Source organism: Staurois parvus, unplaced genomic scaffold (genome assembly GCF_062004578.1).
Source record: "Staurois parvus isolate SC_StPar_1 unplaced genomic scaffold, SC_StPar_1.0 ptg000719l, whole genome shotgun sequence".
Lineage (NCBI taxonomy): Eukaryota > Metazoa > Chordata > Amphibia > Anura > Ranidae > Staurois > Staurois parvus.
Window position 1 is genome coordinate 7,748,384 of NW_028318515.1, and position 21,677 is coordinate 7,770,060.

A 21,677-nucleotide genomic window follows, 5' to 3' on the forward strand; every position below is an offset into this window, starting at 1 on the left:
GAAACTCGAAAAATTTGAATATCTTGCAAAAGTTCATTTATTTCAGTAATGCAACTTAAAAGGTGAAACTAATATATGAGATAGACTCATTACATGCAAAGCAAGATAGTTCAAGCCGTGATTTGTCATAATTGTGATGATTATGGCTTACAGCTCATGAAAACCCCAAATCCACAATTTCAGATAATTAGAATATTACATGCAATCAATAAAACAAGGATTGTACATAGAACAATATCGGACCTCTGAAAAGTATAAGCATGCATATGTACTCAGTACTTAGTTTGCGCCCCTTTTGCAGAAATTACTGCCTCAATGCCTCGTGGCATGGAAGCTATCAGCCCGTGGCACTGCTGAGGTGTTATGGAAGACCAGGATGCTTCAATAGCGGACTTCAGCTCTTCTGCATTGTTCGGTCTCATGTCTCTCATCTTTCTCTTGGCAATGCCCCACAGATTCTTTATGGGGTTCAGGTCAGGCGAGTTTGCAGGCCAATCAAGCACAGTAATCACACGGTCATTGAACCAGGTTTTGGTGCTTTTGGCAGTGTGGGCAGGTTCCAAGTCCTGCTGGAAAATGAAGTCAGCATCCCCATAAAGCTCGTCTGCGGAAGGAAGCATGAAGTGCTCCAAAATCTCCTGGTAGACGGCTGCGTTGACCCTGGACTTAATGAAGCACAGTGGACCAACACCAGCAGATGATATGGCTCCCCAAATCAACACAGACTGTGGAAACTTCACACTGGTCTTCAAGCATCTTGCAGTGTGTGCCTCTCCATTCTTCCTCCATACTCTGGGTCCTTGGTTTCCAAATGAGATGCAAAAGTTGCTCTCATCAGAAAAGAGGACTTTGGACCACTGAGCAACAGACCAGGTCTGTTTTTCTTCAGCCCAGGTAAGACTCTTCTGACGCTGTTTGTTGTTCAGAAGCGGCTTGACAAGAGGAATACGACATTTGAAGCCCATGTCCAGGATCCGTCTGTATGTGGTGGCTCTTGATGCACTATCCTGAGGAAGTCACGAGGGCGTGACGTAACGCGTAGATGCGGCGTGGTGACGCACTTCTGGTGAGCGCCATCTTAGGACTCCAAAGTGTCTGCAGTACACCCATGGTTAGTGGTGTAAAGTGCCTGACATTTTCTACTTAAATGTGAGTTGATTACCTGGTGATTTTTATTCTATTCTGCCAATAAATACAATATTGCACTATGGAGGATCTTATATGATTCCCACATGGTCTTTACGTATTGGTAAGTCTATGGTCACCTGTACATGGAAGAGGAGCTAGAAGGGAAGGAGAGACCAATAAAGGGCTGTGATATCTAACCTACCTCCAGAGAGATCCAAAGAGATCCGAAAAGTGTTTTGACCCTTGTAGGGTTGCAGCAGGAAGGTGAGCGGACATGCTGGCCGTTTAGGATTTACACTCACCGCTTGCACTAACACTGGAGCACCCGTATAAGGAGAAAATGACTGTGTTACTCTTGCCATTAGCATGTATAATGGTACTATATGGACTTAATGTTTTACACTTGATTTATAACAAATGCGAATGGTAAACTGAGCACTTGTTGTTTGCAATATATATCCCTGTATAGGGACTCATCTCCTTTTTTTGCTTTGCATGTAATGAGTCTATCTCATATATTAGTTTCACCTTTTAAGTTGCATTACTGAAATAAATGAACTTTTCCACGATATTCTAATTTTTCGAGTTTCACCTGTATATATATATATATTTATTTAGGTGACTACTGTATAGGAGTGTCTGACATGCAGTTGCCAAGCACTGACCTTACCCTGTATAGAATAATAAACTCCCAGTACAACAGCCCTCAGTGTGCTCTGAACCCCCCCGATACTCAGCAGCCTAGCGACAATGTACAGACCTCCTGGGTCACTATAGGGAAAGATGCAGCTAGGAACCTTAGAGGCCGGGTGGAGTTTCTGGGGGGAACACATTACAGAACGGAGCCAATCTGTGAGCAGAGAGAGGGGTGTGATCGGTGTGCAGGTGTCCGGTGTCCCCCTCCCCATACCCCACCCATGTGTATTCTGCAGATGTTACAGCTCCGGACACTAGTGGAGACGTGGCACACTGACAGGGGACAGTGACAGCACAGAGCCGGCCTGACAGCTATGAGAATCCTCTTCCTGGCCCCTCTGAGAGCTCACACTGGGAACTCCACCACAGCCCTCCGGATCAAGTAAGATCACCGACAATGTCTTCACCCCATACATCCCATACAGGGGACAGAATAGTGTCCTCACCCCATACAGGGGACAGATCAGTGTCCTCACCCCATTCATCCCATACAGGGGACAGGTCAGTGTCCTCACCCCATACATCCCATACAGGGGACAGATCAGTGTCCTCACTCCATACATCCCATACAGGGGACAGATCAGTGTCCTCACCCCACACATCCCATACAATAGACAGATCAGTGTCCTCACCCCATACATCCCATACAGGGGACAGATCAGTGTCCTCACCCCATACATCCTCTACAGGGGACAGATCAGTGTCCTCACCCCATACATCCTCTACAGGGGACAGATCAGTGTCCTCACCCCATACATCCCATACAGGGGACAGATCAGTGTCCTCACCCCATACATCCCATACAGGGGACAGATCAGTGTCCTCACCCCATACATCCCATACAGGGGACAGATCAGTGTCCTCACTCCATACATCCCATACAGGGGACAGATCAGTGTCCTCACCCCACACATCCCATACAATAGACAGATCAGTGTCCTCACCCCATACATCCCATACAGGGGACAGATCAGTGTCCTCACCCCATACATCCTCTACAGGGGACAGATCAGTGTCCTCACCCCATACATCCCATACAGGGGACAGATCAGTGTCCTCACCCCATACATCATCTACAGGGGACAGATCAGTGTCCTCATCCCATACAGGGGACAGATCAGTGTCCTCACCCCATACATCCCATACAGGGGACAGATCAGTGTCCTCACCCCATACATCCCATACAGGGGACAGATCAGTGTCCTCACCCCATACATCCCATACAGGGGACAGATCAGTGTCCTCACCCCATACATCCCATACAGGGGACAGATCAGTGTCCTCATCCCATACAGGGGACAGATCAGTGTCCTCACCCCATACATCCCATACAGGGGACAGATCAGTGTCCTCACCCCATACATCCCATACAGGGGACAGATCAGTGTCCTCACCCCATACATCCCATACAGGGGACAGATCAGTGTCCTCACTCCATACATCCCATACAGGGGACAGATCAGTGTCCTCACCCCATACATCCCATACAGGGGACAGATCAGTGTCCTCACCCCATACATCCTCTACAGGGGACAGATCAGTGTCCTCACTCCATACATCCCATACAGCGGACAGATCAGTGTCCTCACCCCATACATCCTCTACAGGGGACAGATCAGTGTACTCACCCCATACATCCTCTACATTGGACAGATCAGTGTCCTCACCCCATACATCCTCTACAGGGGACAGATCAGTGTCCTCACCCCCCATATCCTCTACAGGGGACAGATCAGTGTCCACACCCCATACATCCCATACAATAGACAGATCAGTGTCCTCACCCCATACATCCTCTACAGGGGACAGATCAGTGTCCTCACCCCATACACCCTATACAGGGGACAGATCAGTGTCCTCACCCCACACATCCTATACAGGGGACAGATCAGTGTCCTCACTCCATACAGGGGAACAGATCAGTCGTTTCCGGCTGTTTTTGTTTTTTATTGATTGTTTCTGAACATCTGTCTGTGCAAAATGTCCCTTTGTTTTAAAAAGGAATAAATAATGATGTTTTAAATCGAACATGACTCTTTTTCAAACCGCACTGAATCCAGGCTTCCAGTGCACCGGACATATGTGAACAAGCACTCCAGGAAGCAATGTTATTTCACATTTCATGCGGATTAGCTGCAGTTCAAACCACATATGTTAACCGACACTTAAAATGCATTCATTTGTATAGCACCCCAGTGAGGATGAGCTCACCTCTCAAGAGTCTTTTTTGAGGGTCAGTGACTCTGATACCCTGGGTCAGGCTTATGCTATATTTTACTGAACTGTATGGATCTATAGACTAGGCAAACATATAGCTGCTTAGTTACCTGGGTTAAAAATAAGTCCACCTATTTCAACCATCATAATAAAACAGAATGAATACATTGAAACCTCTGTATGCAGAAACCTATACCTACAGCTGATCCAGAGGAAGGCAAAAAAAACCTTTACAGCGTGGTTTAAATTTCTCCACCAGGGGAACAAATCCTCCCTGATTCCCGAAGGCAATTAGATATGTCCCACATCAACAACCACTGGTGTTATTACCCAAAAATGTTATTAGTTATATTCTATACATTCAGGAATGCACCCAGATTTTTTTTAAACAATCAACTGAGCTGGTCAGAACTAGTTCATAAGCGAGTCTAGTCTCCATTTTTATGGCTCTCAGCCCTGGTTCACACTTATGAGGTGCGGGTAATCCCATGTGCTGTGCATAGGAACCGCACCGCATTCCTGTACAAATCAGATGCGATTTGTATGCGGTGCCATTCGGGCCATACATTTTAGTCACATAGTTACCCTGGCTGAAAAAAGACAAAAGTCCATCCAGTTCAACCATAAAAATTTTGAATATAGCCATTTTTTATGGCTATATTCGCCCCGCAAAAGAAGGTGCAGGACCCATTTTTGGCCCGCACTAGAATCGGATCGCGGACCGATGTGGGGGGTGTCGTTAACTTAACATACACACTTGCATTGGTCCATGTGAACGGGATGTGATTGTGATGCGGTGCGGAATTCACACTGAAAACGTTGCGAATTCCGCACTGCATCAGTGTGAACCAGGGCTTACTGTGAAGAAGCCTTTCTGTATAAGGAGGTTAAACCTCTTTTCTTCCAAACATAAAGAGTGCATCCCTTGTCCTTAAATTGAATGACTCTACACCAGATTCGAAATACAGACTACTTATGTAGTTATACATGTTGATCATATCCCCCCTTAATCTCCTCTTCTCAAGAGAGAATAAATTCAGTTCCTCTAATCTTTCCTCATATCTGAGCTCCTCCATGTCTCATCAGTTTGGTTGCCCTTCTCTGTACTTTCTCCATTTCCCCAATGTTCTTTTTGTGAACTGGTGCCCAAAACTAAACTGCATATTCCAGAAGAGGTTTTATTAATGATTTTTCAACTATTTTCCTATTCTTTTACAAAACAATATTATAAAATTATTAATCCTTATCTCTAATGCATCCATAACCTAAGGAATTCTCTCCTGACAGCAAGTATTACAGACATTTCTTAAAGTGGTATTAAAACCAAAAGTATATATTTATTATATTGTAGCTTACCAATGATGGCTGCATTAGTTTCCTTTTTTTAGGCTTTCTTTCTTCTATTCCCACCAGGTGATCTGACCAGTATGTAATTTTTTGAAAAAACAAGCTCTCTTCCAGATGTATCAGTTTACAGCAATGAGACAAACCATTTACCACTGGCAGAGGTGCTTAAAATGATCAGCTTTTATTTATTCATGTAAAACTTTTATTCCAAAAGGAAAAAAAAACAGTTTTCTGTAAAGTGTGAGCTTGAGTTTGGCTTCAGTTTATTAATGTATTCAAATCTGCTAGTACATCTAACACTCCCCTTCCCCCAGACTGACAAATCTACTGTCTGCTGTACCTCCTGTGCTTCTTCATCCAGAGTGGTGTCTCACTAATACATGAGGAGTGTTATTGGCCAGGTCACTGGGTGAAAACAGAGGAACAAAAGCCTAAGAAAAGAAAACTGATGCAGCCACCTCATCTAATAATTGGTAAGCTGCAATATATTACATTGTTGGTTTTGGGTTTAATACCACTATAAAGGTCATCTGGTTTGGTGGGTATACCATATTAAGGGGGTTTTCACTGTGTGGCTGTGAGTGACATCTTGGAGTAAAAGCACATTTTTCTTTGTGGCTCACATGTAGGACCTTATTGGAGCTGAAAATTGCTATACTGATCTCTATATATTTGAAATTGAATGTTGCTATGTATAATGACAAATACAGAATTATTCACTTATGATAAGGATTCGATATTTGATTGTTATTAGCACTTTTTAGACATTTTTCACTTTATTATACTCAATTTTATTGTCACTATTCATGGTAATTTTTTATTGGGTTCTTTAAGTGTATATATATTTTTTTTTTTGTGTGAATTATAAATTACAATTGAGCTGTTAGTTGGTATACATTTTTAGCACCATGCACTATTTTTTGGTTTGTCTGTTGTATATAGATAATACACAAGCAGTTTTTGATGTTGGTTGGATATACAGCAGTGTGGAGTATTGTGTATTACAACTGTGCATTCTTTGCCTAAGAAAATCGTGTCAAAACATGATACCTGTAAGAATTTACACTTTCACCTTTTCCTGCTGCCAGCATTGCCATATGCTGCTCCAATGAAAAGAATTCCACTGCTGGATTCATCTTTAGAAACTGACAGTTCCGTAACTGTTGATACTCATTGTTCCCCACAGCTCTTGGTGGTTCCTCCACCTGACCTCCATGTCACTGCTGTGGTCTGTAGTGACATGAAGGTTGGCAGAAAGAATCATTAAGCTTTGCAGGTGACCAAGGAGATCAAGATGCCTGGAAGTGTCAGTTTTTAAGGAGGATTTCAGTTGATGATTTATTTTTGTTAGTTTGATGCTAGAGCATTTTTAAATTTATTTTTGCAATCTGTGTCCCTTCTGGGGAGATGTCACCTTTCTTCACATCAATGGAAAATCCCTCCCATAGTAACACAAGAAAACATTTGTAGCAGAGGACAGGGTTGGAACTTCTGATAGATGTTTTTATTACTGTCCATGCATTTCTATCCTGGCAACAGCCACTTCTCTATTTCCTGCAGCAGCATTACAGTGACTGGAAGTTAAAGAAAATCTCTGTTCCAATACTGTAGCCTATGTAAGACTTTTTAATGTACTAAATGTCTGGAAGTATTGGATACCTGTGTCTACTATCGTGGACAACACTACAGGACACACAAGTGACTTAGGAGTCCGAGGAAGAAACCACATTGTGCAGCTGGGAATGCAGCCACCGGAAATGTTGAATGCTGAATAGTAGGACAGAAGGAGACTCAAGCCACTCGAGTATAAAAGCTTCTCTATTGCAGGGGACATTTATACAAAATGCAGTTTTTAAATGATTTTGTTTATTAAGGGTAAAAGCTGTCCAAACCTGCTTGGCCTTAAGTGAAGAAGTGATTGCCTGCCCCCCTTGCTAAATCATGAATGAACTATATTTTTTGGAAAGCTGAGTTAAATTTCACTTGCCACACCCAGGCCTGATTACTGCCAGACCTGTTGAATCAAGAAATCACTTAAATAGTAGCTGTCTGACAAAATTAAATATGCTAAAAAGATCTAAGAAATCAACACATCATGCTGCGATCTAAAGAAATTCAAGAACAGGTGAAAAACAAAGTAATTGACATGTATTTGACATGTATCAGTCTGAAAAGGGTTACAAAGCCATTTCCAAGGCTTTGAAACTCCAGAAAACCACGGTGAGAGCCATGACCCGCAAATGAAGAAATCTTGGAACAGTGATGGACCTTCTCAGGAGAGGCCAGCCTTCCAAACTTACTCCCAAGAGCACAACAACTCATCCAGGAGGTAATAAAAGAAACCAGAATGACATCTAAAGAACTGCAGGCCTCACTTTGCCTCATCAGAGGTCAGTGTTCATGATTCAACAATAAAAAGAGACTGTGCAAAAATGGCATCCATGGGAGAGTTCCAAGGTGAAATCCGCTGCTGACCAAAAAAACCCACAAAAGCTCGTCTCACATTTACCAAAAAAAATCTTGATTATCACCAAGGCCTTTGGGTAAATATTATATAGACTGGTGAGGCAAAGTTGAACTTTTTGAAAGGCATGGGTCCCGTTACATCTGGCATAAAACTAACATAGCATTTCATAAAAAGAACATCATACCAATAGTCAAACATGGTGATGGTGGTGTGATGGTCTGGGGCTGCTTTGCATCTTCAGGACCTGGATGACTTGCCATAAATAATGGAACCATGAATTCTACGCACTAACAGAAAATCATGAAGGAGAATATCTGGCCATCAGTTTGTGACCTCAAGCTCAAGTGCACTTGGGTTATGTAGCAGGACAATGATCTGAAGTGTACCAGCAAGTCTACCTCTGAATGGCTAAAAGAAAAAAAAATGAAGGTTTTGGAGTGACCTAGTCAAAGTCCAGACTTAAATCTGATTGCGATGCTGTGGCATGACCTTAAACAGAACATTCATGCTCGAAAACCCTCCATTATGGTTGAATTAAAGCAATACATTAGATTTAGGGGCGATTATTTTTTCACATAGAGTCGGGCAGGTTTGGTCAGCTTTTTTCCCTTAATAAATGAAATCATCATTATAAAACTGCATTTTGTATTTACTCTAGCTATCTTTGTATAATATTAAAATTTGATTGAATCATTTAACCACTTCAAGTCAGGAGACTTTCACCCCATTCCAGTCCAGGCCAATTTTCAGCTTTCAGCACTATCACACTTTTAGTGACAATTGCTCAGTCATGCAACACTGTACCCATATTAAATTATAATTTTTTGAGACAGAGTTTTCTTTTGTTGGTACTTCATCACCATTGGGTTCTTTATTTTTTGCTATATAAATAAAACAATACAGAAATATTTGAAAATAAATAATTTTTTGCTTAGTTTTTGGTTATAAAATGTTGCAAATAAATAATTTTTCTTTATAAATGTAGACCAAAATGTGTTCTGCATAAATTTTTTGGGGAAAATTAACTAAAAACAGTGTATATTTATTTAGTTAGTGTGAAATCTATAGAGTCTACAAACTATGGGATATATATTTGAAAATTGATCAGTTGAGACCCTAGAATGCCGGACGCTGATGTGACATATGGTAGTGATCTGGACGTTGGTATGGGGTGATCGGGACGCTGGTATTGGGTATGCCAGTGATCAAGATGCTGATATGGGGTATGGTGGTGATCAGGATGCTGATATGGGGTATGGTGGTGATCAGGATGCTGGTATAGAGTATGGCGGTGATCAGGATGCTGATATAGGATATGGTGTTGATTAGGATGCTGGTATGGGGTATGATGGTGATCAGGATGCTGATATGAAGTATGGCAGTGATCAGGATACAAGTATGGCATATGGGGTGATAAGGATGCTGCTGTGGGGCATGGCAGTGATCCGGATACTGATATGGCGTATGGGGTGTTCAGGATGCTGGTATGGCGGTAATCATGGTGCTGGTCTGGTGCATGGCGGTGATCAGGTTGCTGGTATGGCATATGTCGGTGATCAGGACGCTTGTATAGCATATGACGGTGATCATGGTGTAGGAAAGGGATATGGCGGTGATCAGGATATTGGTATGGTGTATGGCCATGTTATTGTGAGCTCTGGGACAGGTGACGGGGGCTGGTTGCATGTATATTATTGACTCTCAATGGCCAGTGATCTGGGACACTGGAGTGGCTCACACAGCAGTTTGTGAGTCTACATGAAGCCTGACAAGCTGCTGTACAGTCACAGGCTGCTGCATCATTTCTCTCTGCACTCACAGTGAGAGCAAAGAACCAATCTTTACTTTCACTTTTAGTGTTTACTTTGTGATTGCTGTGATTAGTCATGTGATTGCCCCGGATACATAGTAATGTGATCCGCTGTGTCCGGGTGACATCCCAATCACCAGCTCTGCGAGCTGCGCAGGAGACACCAATGTGGGCTGACAGGTACGTTAGCCTGCATCGGCAAAGCTTCCTCTCCACCATCTATAGGCAATGGGCAGACAGGAAGCGGTTAAGTGTGACAAATTTGGAAAAAAAAATCAGGAAAGGGGGAAATACTCTTTCACATCACTGTATATTTGTTAAAGTGGTTGCAAAGGTATTTTTTGTACCTTAATGCATTATCTGCATTAAGGTAAAAAACCTTTCAATGTCAGCCCCCCCCCAGCCCCTTAACCCCTTCACGCCGGTTCCTCCTGGCCCTTTAAGGGTTTCAGAAGCCGAGAGGCGAGGCTTAGGGTCATGTGACAGCATGTCACGGCGGTCACATGATAGGGAAAGGTCCTGATCGAAAGAGGAGCTCGGGACCTTTTCGTGAGTACCGGACATGTTTGCTGGGAGCGCGCAGGGCGCGCACTCTCAGCACATATGTTCTTTTTTAATAGAACGCAAATGTGTGGCCTTAATATGTTAATGGTGTAGCGCTATAGAAATATAACCAGTACCAGTGTATATACATTTATATACTCATGAGGTTATGGAGGTCATGGAATAAGAACGCAAAAGATCCTCCATAGTGTAAAACTGTATGACACATTTAATATAAGAAAAACCGCCAAGTGCACACTCACATTTCAGCAGAAAATACAGTGCGTTTAGTATCACCTCACATGGGTGTACTGAGAGTTCTCTGGTGTGCCAAGATGGCGCGGGCCGGAAGTGCATCACCATGTTGCTATGTCACATCTATGCGTTACGCTGCGCCTCTCATAGCTTCGTCAGGATAGCGTCGTGGTGAATCACCCTCATATTTATAAGGGGATCCTAGGCCCAGATGCCAGGAGGCCGCACATTTGTGTTCAACCGGCGTGAAGAGGTTAAATACAACCCCTTTTTCAAAAATTATTTGCAAATCTCATAAAGCCATATTTTATTCACAATAGAAAATAGACAACATATCAGATGTTTATGATTATAGATCCTCCTGCGCTTCTATGGATAGTTCCCCCTCCTAATAAGTAAGCTGCTGACACTCCAACCAATAACCTAATCAGTGTAAAAATCTGTATACATTAGTGTAGCGCTCTAAGAAATGTCATAAAAACCATAAAAAATAAAAAAATAAAAAATATTAAATCAAATGTGACCAGTGCTGTAATCTCCACAGTGCTCTTATGCCACTAATAGCACTAGAAACGGACAAACCCAACAATATCAGAATATGCAGTATACAGTATATATTAAATGTGACAAGTGCTGAAATCTTCTCAGTGCTCTAGTAATACTGAGTAAAAAATAAAAAGATAAAAAATAAGATAAAAGTGATAGTGTCACTCCAAACGATAAATAAATCAAATAGGTAACAGGTGACAGTGCCACTTCAACTTCATTCAATGTCCAATTTTCCTTATTCGCATTCTTCTATTTAAAGTGTTCTTGATAACCATGCATAGTGTGTATAGGTAGTGCCACACGTGAACCAACACACTCTTATCCACTTTGGCTGAAATGCCTGCTCACCTCCTTCCTGCGACCCCAAGGGGCCCACAAGCCTTTAGGATCACCCTGGATCCTCAGGATTCCTGGTAATGGCACCTTCCTGATATTCCTCCTATCAGGTCTCCTCCACTCCTTCACTGCTATGCCTCCCAGATTCCTCACCACCGGTTGTCTGTAAGCTCTCTCTCACAAAGACAGTGAGTAGAAAAACAGATCCTCCATTGTGTAGTATTTTCCAATCAAATAGGGTTTATTAATAAATAGTAGTAACAGGTGACTTACATTCTGTTTGCACAGTCCCAATGTATTCCTCTCAGGGTAAAACTGCAACCTCTTAGTAATGACTTCCTGATAACCAGGAAAATGGCGTCCCACACCGGAAGTGCGACACTCCGGATACCGGAAGTAGCGTCTATGTTTTGCCTACGCGTTACGTCACGTACCTCGTGACTTCTTCTGGGTATCGCTATGGAGACGCTGCCTCCTTTTATATAGTGCGGTGGAGCCAACTATCCCGCCCTTTAATCCCGTTCTAATTGCGGCCGCCATTTTCTTGGAGACTATTTAGCAGAGACATGCCTAGTAATCCTCTGCTAGTACAATAAATCCTCTTGTAAATCATAGGATCGCAAACTAACACATATAAAGGCTATCTACTACAGACTAGCCCCTATATCGCATATCTAATACAACTAACTTTAATAATATTACATAATTAAAAATCCATAAGGAGTATATAATAAAATTATATATATACAAAAATATATATATATAAAGAATTAAAGAGACACCCATTAAACTAAATGGGAGACCCATAATGCACCCTGGTCTCTCTATCCTATACAATGCCCAGCTCTATATTAAAGGGTAACTCCTCTACTAAAAACTAAAAAATCATAAAAAATGCATAAAAACGGTAGAATTAGTAAAGAACAACTCTCTCTACATATCCTAGATAAGTGAAATAAGATGTGAGTACATACTGATGCAAAATATAATAAAACCTTAAAATAGACATAAAAATAAATATGCACAGTATACTCCTATCACTACACAACTAATCAAAAGTACATACGGACTACCTGAGTATGCAGTAACCCCATAATTTACAATAAAAAATCAGTAACAGTCATAGCTTAAAAACTCGACAATCTAATTAGTTTAATAATCATTAATAAAGGAATTAAGATCAAACTCTACATTTAGGCCTCTTGGGACTAGCGTTCTCATGTCATGTATCCAGCGTGACTCCGCTTGGCTAAGTTGTTTAATCTTGTTACTGCCTCTCCAGTGCTTTCTATATTTCTCTATACCCCAAAACTGCATTTTGGTGGGGTCCTTATTATGACACTTAGAGAAATGTTTTGAGACATTATGCTTTGGGAATCCCTTTATAATATTTCTAACATGTTCCCCTATCCTCTTCCAAAGCGGTCTTTTAGTCCTCCCAATATATTGGTAACCGCACTCGCACTGTAAGCAGTATACCACTCCCATAGTTTTACACGTGATGAAGTCTTTAATATTGTGTTCCTGTCCAGTAGTATTAACTAAAAACTTTTTCCGTCTACCACTTTTCGTGGTCCTACATCCTACACACTTTTTACATGGGTAAAAACCTTCTTCATTCAGAAAGGTTACTTTATTCATTTGTGGGGGGTCCAATACACTTTTAACCACTCTGGATTTAATAGTAGAGGCTTTTCGATAGATAAACCTGGGATGTTCTGGTAGTATTGTTGTTAACATAGGGTCCAACTTCAGGATATTCCAATGTTTATTGAATATCGACTCAATTTTTTTGTGATGGACATTAAAGTCCATAATAATAGGTATATTATCCTCCTGGGTTGCTTCTCTCTTTTTTTCTCCCAGGAGTAAATCTCTGTCCATATTACCTACCTCTTTAATTTTTTGTGTTATCATACTTTCTGAGTAACCCTTTTCTATAAATCTAGTTGCCAGTCCTTCTGCTTGTTCCAGGTAATCCTCATATTTTGTACAATTTCTCCTGATTCTTACCATCTGCCCTTTTGGAATATTGTACAGCCAGGGCGGATAATGGCAACTTCCAATTGGAATATATCCATTTCTATCAACGTTTTTAAAGAATGTTTTCGTGATGAATTTGCCTTCTACTATTGCTATATTAATATCCAGGAAGTTGATCTGGTCCTTACTGTGTTCCCATGTAAACTTGATATTTTTATTATTCACATTAAGTTTATCCAAAAACCTCACTAATGATTTTTCCTCTCCTTCCCATATTAATATAACGTCATCGATGAACCTTTTGTAAACTTTCAACTCTTCTGGACGGTTATTAAATACTTCCATTTCTTCCCAACATGACATGAAAATATTTGCCACACTTGGTGCGTATCGTGCCCCCATAGCCACACCCCTTATTTGTTTGTAATATGTACCACTATACCAGAAATAGTTGTGATCAAGGGAAAAATCCAGACATTCTAATAGATATTTCCTTTGGGTCCATGTCAAACCACTATATTCTCTAAGTCCCCAATCCACTGCTTTCATGGCATCATCATGCCCTATAATGGTATAGAGTGATGTGACATCAGCACTAGCTATGGGAGTGGTATACTGCTTACAGTGCGAGTGCGGTTACCAATATATTGGGAGGACTAAAAGACCGCTTTGGAAGAGGATAGGGGAACATGTTAGAAATATTATAAAGGGATTCCCAAAGCATAATGTCTCAAAACATTTCTCTAAGTGTCATAATAAGGACCCCACCAAAATGCAGTTTTGGGGTATAGAGAAATATAGAAAGCACTGGAGAGGCAGTAACAAGATTAAACAACTTAGCCAAGCGGAGTCACGCTGGATACATGACATGAGAACGCTAGTCCCAAGAGGCCTAAATGTAGAGTTTGATCTTAATTCCTTTATTAATGATTATTAAACTAATTAGATTGTCGAGTTTTTAAGCTATGACTGTTACTGATTTTTTATTGTAAATTATGGGGTTACTGCATACTCAGGTAGTCCGTATGTACTTTTGATTAGTTGTGTAGTGATAGGAGTATACTGTGCATATTTATTTTTATGTCTATTTTAAGGTTTTATTATATTTTGCATCAGTATGTACTCACATCTTATTTCACTTATCTAGGATATGTAGAGAGAGTTGTTCTTTACTAATTCTACCGTTTTTATGCATTTTTTATGATTTTTTAGTTTTTAGTAGAGGAGTTACCCTTTAATATAGAGCTGGGCATTGTATAGGATAGAGAGACCAGGGTGCATTATGGGTCTCCCATTTAGTTTAATGGGTGTCTCTTTAATTCTTTATATATATATATTTTTGTATATATATAATTTTATTATATACTCCTTATGGATTTTTAATTATGTAATATTATTAAAGTTAGTTGTATTAGATATGCGATATAGGGGCTAGTCTGTAGTAGATAGCCTTTATATGTGTTAGTTTGCGATCCTATGATTTACAAGAGGATTTATTGTACTAGCAGAGGATTACTAGGCATGTCTCTGCTAAATAGTCTCCAAGAAAATGGCGGCCGCAATTAGAACGGGATTAAAGGGCGGGATAGTTGGCTCCACCGCACTATATAAAAGGAGGCAGCGTCTCCATAGCGATACCCAGAAGAAGTCACGAGGTACGTGACGTAACGCGTAGGCAAAACATAGACGCTACTTCCGGTATCCGGAGTGTCGCACTTCCGGTGTGGGACGCCATTTTCCTGGTTATCAGGAAGTCATTACTAAGAGGTTGCAGTTTTACCCTGAGAGGAATACATTGGGACTGTGCAAACAGAATGTAAGTCACCTGTTACTACTATTTATTAATAAACCCTATTTGATTGGAAAATACTACACAATGGAGGATCTGTTTTTCTACTCACTGTCTTTGTGAGAGAGAGCTTACAGACAACCGGTGGTGAGGAATCTGGGAGGCATAGCAGTGAAGGAGTGGAGGAGACCTGATAGGAGGAATATCAGGAAGGTGCCATTACCAGGAATCCTGAGGATCCAGGGTGATCCTAAAGGCTTGTGGGCCCCTTGGGGTCGCAGGAAGGAGGTGAGCAGGCATTTCAGCCAAAGTGGATAAGAGTGTGTTGGTTCACGTGTGGCACTACCTATACACACTATGCATGGTTATCAAGAACACTTTAAATAGAAGAATGCGAATAAGGAAAATTGGACATTGAATGAAGTTGAAGTGGCACTGTCACCTGTTACCTATTTGATTTATTTATCGTTTGGAGTGACACTATCACTTTTATCTTATTTTTTATCTTTTTATTTTTTACTCAGTATTACTAGAGCACTGAGAAGATTTCAGCACTTGTCACATTTAATATATACTGTATACTGCATATTCTGATATTGTTGGGTTTGTCCGTTTCTAGTGCTATTAGTGGCATAAGAGCACTGTGGAGATTACAGCACTGGTCACATTTGATTTAATATTTTTTATTTTTTTATTTTTTATGGTTTTTATGACATTTCTTAGAGCGCTACACTAATGTATACATATCAGATGTTTAGAATGAGAAAATTTACTATTTTAAGAAAAATATAAGGTTATTTTGAAATTGATGGCAGCAACATGATTCAAAAAAGTTGGGACAGGGCAACAAAAAGCCGGCAAAGTAAGTGATACTAACAAAGAGGAGCTGAAAGAACATTTTGCAACTAATTAGGTTAAATGACAATAGATCAGTAACATGACTGGATATAATAAGAGCATCTTAGAGAGTCAGGCTGTCTCAGAAGTAAAGATGTCAGAGGTTCATCTATCTGTGAAAAGCTGCATCTAAAAATTGTCAGTCAATTTCAGAATAATGTGCCTCAATGTAAATTTGCAAAGACCTCAAATATATCATCTACAGTACATAATATCATCAGAAGTTTCCAAGAATCTGAAGAAATCTCTGTGCACAAGGGACAGGGCCGAAATACAATATTGGATGCCCGTGATCTTTGGACTCTCAAGACGGCACTGCGTTAAAAACAGGCAAGATTCTGTGATGAACTAAGATGGCAGCTTCCTTGGCTGAAAACAATAGGGGGGTTTAGTTCCGATTTAATAAATAGCTAGATTATTTTGAAATTTTTTGCAAATCTGTTATTTTACGATAATTTATGTGTACCTGTACAGAGTAACTTTTCTTTTCTATGAGCGATAAGAGTGCGTTCAGTAAGTCTACTTTTATTAAATACAGCACAGTACGTTAGCAGAAGGTTGTGTTTAGATCCTGTAGGTTTTTGTACGTACAGTAAGTGTTTGTTGTGATTTATTTCTTCCACAAGCATACGTAAAAGCACATTATGTAAACTTATTTTATTTAACATCTTAAAAGACACAGATTTGTTTTGTATATTATGCCTTATGAATTTTGTGGTTACCTATTTTTGTTTGTACGTTTGGATGTACAGTATGTAGTGATAGAATGTGGTTATAAAGCATAAACATTTTTTTACCATAATGCATTCCTTGCATTAAGGTAAAAATGTTTAGACATCAGTGTCCCCCCCCATAACACACACACACACACTTACTTTCTTTTACCTGAACCCTCATTTGATCCAGCACTGTGTTAATCTGCAGTTCTCTCTCCCCTCAGTTCCCAGTCTTAAGGATGCTCCCTCCCAAGCTGAAGCTCAATTTGTCCATTCACACATGGAGCGCTGCTCAACCCCACCCCCCCTCCTTATTGGCTCTTTATTTATGTATTATTTATTACAGGTACATCAATTTACGCAGCGGTTTACACATATATATATATATATATATATATATAGCATTCACATCAGTCCCCAACCCTCAAGAAGTGTACAATCTAAGGTCCCTAACTCACATTCATACATACACTTACTAGGGCCAATTTTAGACAGGAGGCAATTAACCTAGCAGCAGGTCTTTGGAGTGTGGGAGGAAACCGGAGTACCCAGAGGAAACCCACGCAGGCACAAGAAGAACATGCAAACTCCAGGCAGGTGGCGCCGTGGTTGAGATTTGAACTAATGACATTGGCTGTGATTGACAGTAGTGGGAGCCAGTGGCTCCTGCTGGTGTCTCAGCCAATGAGGAGGGAGAGTACCGGGAGAGCTGCTGCTCTTATGCACATCGCTGGATCACAATGAGGTTCAGGTAAGTATTAAGGGGGTCTGAGGGGGCTGCTGCACACAGAATGTTTTTTACCTTCATGCATAGAATGCCTGTAGTTAAAAAAAACCTTAAACCTTTAGAACCACTTTAAGTAGCAGCTGTAAAACATTCATGAGGCAATACTGCTTGCTCCTGAATGTTTTTTGGGGATTTTATGGCCAAACTGTGATTTTAAATGGGAATGTGGCACCTATTCACTTAAATGGTGCCAGCATTGCCATGCCAAATATGACACGGGATATCATTTTCACGACACTGTGACTGCATCAAAGGATGCTGGCATGGCCTTAAGGGTGCTAAACCTTGCCTTAGGCTAGGTTCGTACAGCTGCAATTCTATGTTGATCTGACTTTCAGTGCGATTATGTAGTGCAACTTTGAAGTGGTTTGCATGCTCTGTGGGGCCAAAATCATGCTGGAAACGCACCAAAGTAGTACAAGAACCTTTTCCAAAATCGCCCCATGCTGAGCTGAATTGATGTGATCATTGAAAACAATGTAATTTTTTCTGTCCTGTGATTCTGAATGACTCAAGGTCTGAAATCGCACTATATTGAATGGAGCCTTATAGCTGTGTAAGTTGTGATATTATTTGTCTTCTTTGCCATTCAGGAGTCACCTTGAAGCTGCAGGACATGAATGTGACCTCCGAGACGCTGCTGGTTTGGAGTGCCCATTAGAAGTGGCAAAACTTATTTCCCAGAAGAAGTTTGATGCTGGGCTGATCATCCATTTGTACAAAGCTGGAAAATTATTGCTTGGTAACATACTGCAGTTATATTTACTTGCTAGAAGCAAAGTAATACTTGGTTTAAATTTTTATATGCATTTAAAGTAGAACTAAAGGCAAAACTTCTTCTTTTTTCATTTTGGATTGAGTGAGGGAAGGTTATAACCCCTGTCATATTTTTTTTTGCCATCTGTGTCTCATTGTGGAGATTTGCCTTCACTTCCTGTCCAAAAGCCAAACAGGAATTGAGAGGAGATCCATGCAAATTAATGTAATTCTGTGGGGGCCCCCAGGTCACCAGAACTAGTGTCCTCATTAGAAGATATCCCCACTATTACCTTTCTGGCGACAACCCAGCATTTAGGATTTTCTTTTACTTTCACTTTCAATGATTACAGTAAACAGGACAATAGTTTAGCCTAGAGGATGGTAAAAGCAGTTTTACTTACCTGATCCTACACTCCCATGACAAACGGTGCTCCAGCAGTGGACCATTCCTCAGGGGTCCCATGCCCAATGCAGGGCTATGGCCCTACATCAGTCATGATGTGATGTCAGAGGCATTCAACTATCGGAGTGCAGGGGAGAAGAGGCTGCAGAGGATCAGGTCAGCAAAAAATGCTTTTTTTTTTTTTTTATTTGTTTATTGAGGTTTTCTCTTGTATAACACTATTGGAGAAAAGTATAGCACAAAAAAAACAAAACATAATAAAAAGGCATTGAAGTGCTACCCATGCAGGGGGGCAATTTAGGTAATGTAGCATAAATACAAATCAGGCACCTAGATAGCATTGATATTATTAAGGTGTGGCTTAATATGCTGGGTACATCATGGTTGTGTAAAAGGTTTGCTATAACCCCACAGCCTGGTTGTGGGAGATACTTTTAGGCGGCTTTGTTAAATTGAAATGTAAGAAATCAGTAGAAAACTCTGTTACAGCAAAACGTCAAGCAATCTCAGTGATGCCATGGTTGGGTCAGATAGCCATTTAGACCACACTCTGTCATATTTTGCAGGGCTGCTTCTATTAACATATATAATGGAAGGTTATTGTTCACTTTTTTTTCAGAAGGGAACGGACGGGGGGAGCCTGTTTTTTCCAGTGTAGTACAATAGCCTTCCTGGCATAAAAGAGGAGAAGACAGACCAATGTTCTTCTCACCACCGTGGGAATTAGAATCTCCACCAGACCCAATAGGCAGACCTCCATGATCATGGGCACAGGGGTTAATGACACAGTATTAATGATGGATAGCACACTAGTCCAGAACTCAGTGATGATTGGGCAAGACCAGATAATGTGATAGAGGTCTCCCGGCCACATGTCCAGCACTCGGGGGAGAGAGAGTTGTTCATTTTATGTGGTTGGGAAGGAGTGGGATAGGCCCTGTGTGCCATTTTAAATTGTATGAGACTAGTGTGTGGAAAGGAAAGTCAACAGGAAAAAGGGTCAGCCGCACACCGGAGGATAGATGAATATAGTGTGTATTTATTGATCCATAGGACACACAAAACACCAGGACATGAATACAGGACTTGTTAACGCTTTTCACACGATCTTGTGCTTCATCATAACCAAATGGAAAGGAAAGTCCCAGATGCCATCCCAGTCGTCATCATCTAATTGTGGGATGACCCTTTGCCACTTAGTCCTAAGGTTCTCTAATGGAAGTTGAGATATTAAAAGCAGATGAGCATACAGGTGAAAGGTGGGTTTTTTCGCACAGTCAGTTCTGAGCACCTGTTCAAGGGCCGATTGCATTACTACAAAGAAGGCCTGTGGAAATTAGCTGGAAAAGGCATGGGAGAGTTGCAGATATCAAAAAAAGTAGAAAGCGAGAACATTAGGATCAAAAGAAAGGTGCGTTAGTGGTCTTGAAGACTTGCCTTCTAACACTTGGTAAGTTGATTTACTTTATATTTGGCCCATGCTCCTGGCTCCAGCAGCATATAGAGGTGGGGTAAGGAGGGGTTCAACCAAAGTGGAGCATTAGGTGAAACTGCTTGTTTCGGAAAGTTTTCACACCCGAAGCCAACTCTCCAGGCTCCGGTGGTAGTGAGCGTGGAAGGGGTGAGTGGATTTGGGGCCTCAGAATAAAAGGAGCTGGAGAGGGATACCATTGCCACTTCAAGCATGATGGAAGTCATGGTGAGGGCAGGGGAAAACCACCAAGCGGCAGTGACTAGCTGGGTGGCCAAAAACATTTGTGGCTGTCGGGAAATGCCAGACCACATTGGGTAGTACGGCACATTAAGATGGACAATTTGTACCTCGAGGATCAAGAACCCCACAAAAAGGAATAAAAAAATATGATTTAGTTGAACAAAAAAGACATTTGAAATCAAAGGGGGGGGGAGCGAATGGCGGAGAAGATGCGTAAACTTGGGAAGGATCTTCAATTTGATTAGATTTGACTGACCCAGAAGCGACAATGCCAACAACTCCCATGCCTTTAATTTCCATTTGGTTTTCTGGAAAACTGGGGTGAGGTTAAGCAGGAGTTAATCTGAGGCCTTATGGGAAACCTCTACCCCCAGATATTTGAACTGCTTTACCCATTGGAGCGATAGATCAGGTGGGGCCAAATTACAAGCCTCGTGGTCTATGGGAAGTAATAAGGACTTAATCCAGTTAATTTTGAGTCCCGTGACTGTAGAGTAGGAGTTCAGGAGGTGTAGTGTACCCTGGAGGCAGGGACCAGTATCATTTAAGAATAGTAGGAGGTCATCTGTCAAAAGGGCTCCCCTCTCCTCCAGCCAGCCCACACAAAGGCCCTTAACCTCTGAAGAGGTGTGGAGAGCAATCAAAAATGCTATACTCAGTCTATCTGTTCTGCACCGATCACTACATCTGTGCATTACTCCACTTATCACCACTACATCTGTGCATTTCTATACTGATCACCATTTCACCCATGCTTCTCTTCACTGATCACCACTGCATCTGTGAATTTCAACACTGCTCACCACTGCATCTGTGCATCGCTGCACTAATCACTATTGCAGCTGTGCATTTCTGCACTGATCACTGCTTCCCATGCATATCTCCACTGACTGCTTCTTCTCCCACACACTACCCCATTGTACTACACTGGTCTCTGTTGACCACCAATGTACCATCACCAGGTTCTGCACTGACAGATGGCACAATTGACAGATGACAGTGTAATGGCACATTTCTCCATTGTATTGATGCACTATGAAACCACATACATCTGCACTATGTAAACTGTGCTATACATTTTATTACCCAGAGTGCTGAAACTCTACATTGTGTTTTACATTTGTACCACTAGAATTTTGTTTAGGAATATAGACACACTTTTGCTAGTAGTTTTATGAAGAAAATGTATGCAAAGCTGCAAATTACAAATTAACCTAAACAAGCAATCACAAAAAAAAAATATAAAGAGCACGAAGGCCTGAATTAGATTTATTCAAATTT

At 41.1% G+C, this 21,677-nt stretch overlaps 1 protein-coding gene across 3 annotated transcripts in view; it reads left to right on the plus strand.

Moving 5' to 3' along the window:
* Nucleotides 1-1,966: 1,966 nt before the first annotated feature.
* GLT1D1 (glycosyltransferase 1 domain containing 1) overlaps nucleotides 1,967-21,677 on the plus strand; it is a 190,066-nt gene continuing 170,355 nt past the window's right edge. The window contains exons 1-3 of one of the 3 annotated variants that reach the window (XM_089653721.1): nucleotides 1,967-2,206; nucleotides 5,703-5,861; nucleotides 18,114-18,262. Coding sequence is in view for 1 of the 3 variants with exons in the window: in XM_089653720.1 (XP_089509846.1) it covers nucleotides 2,139-2,206; nucleotides 18,114-18,262 (217 nt within the window). In the remaining 2 variants the exon portion in view is untranslated. The remainder of the gene's footprint in view (nucleotides 2,207-5,702; nucleotides 5,862-18,113; nucleotides 18,263-21,677) is intronic. The other 2 variants (XM_089653722.1, XM_089653720.1) reach the window with 2 other exon arrangements.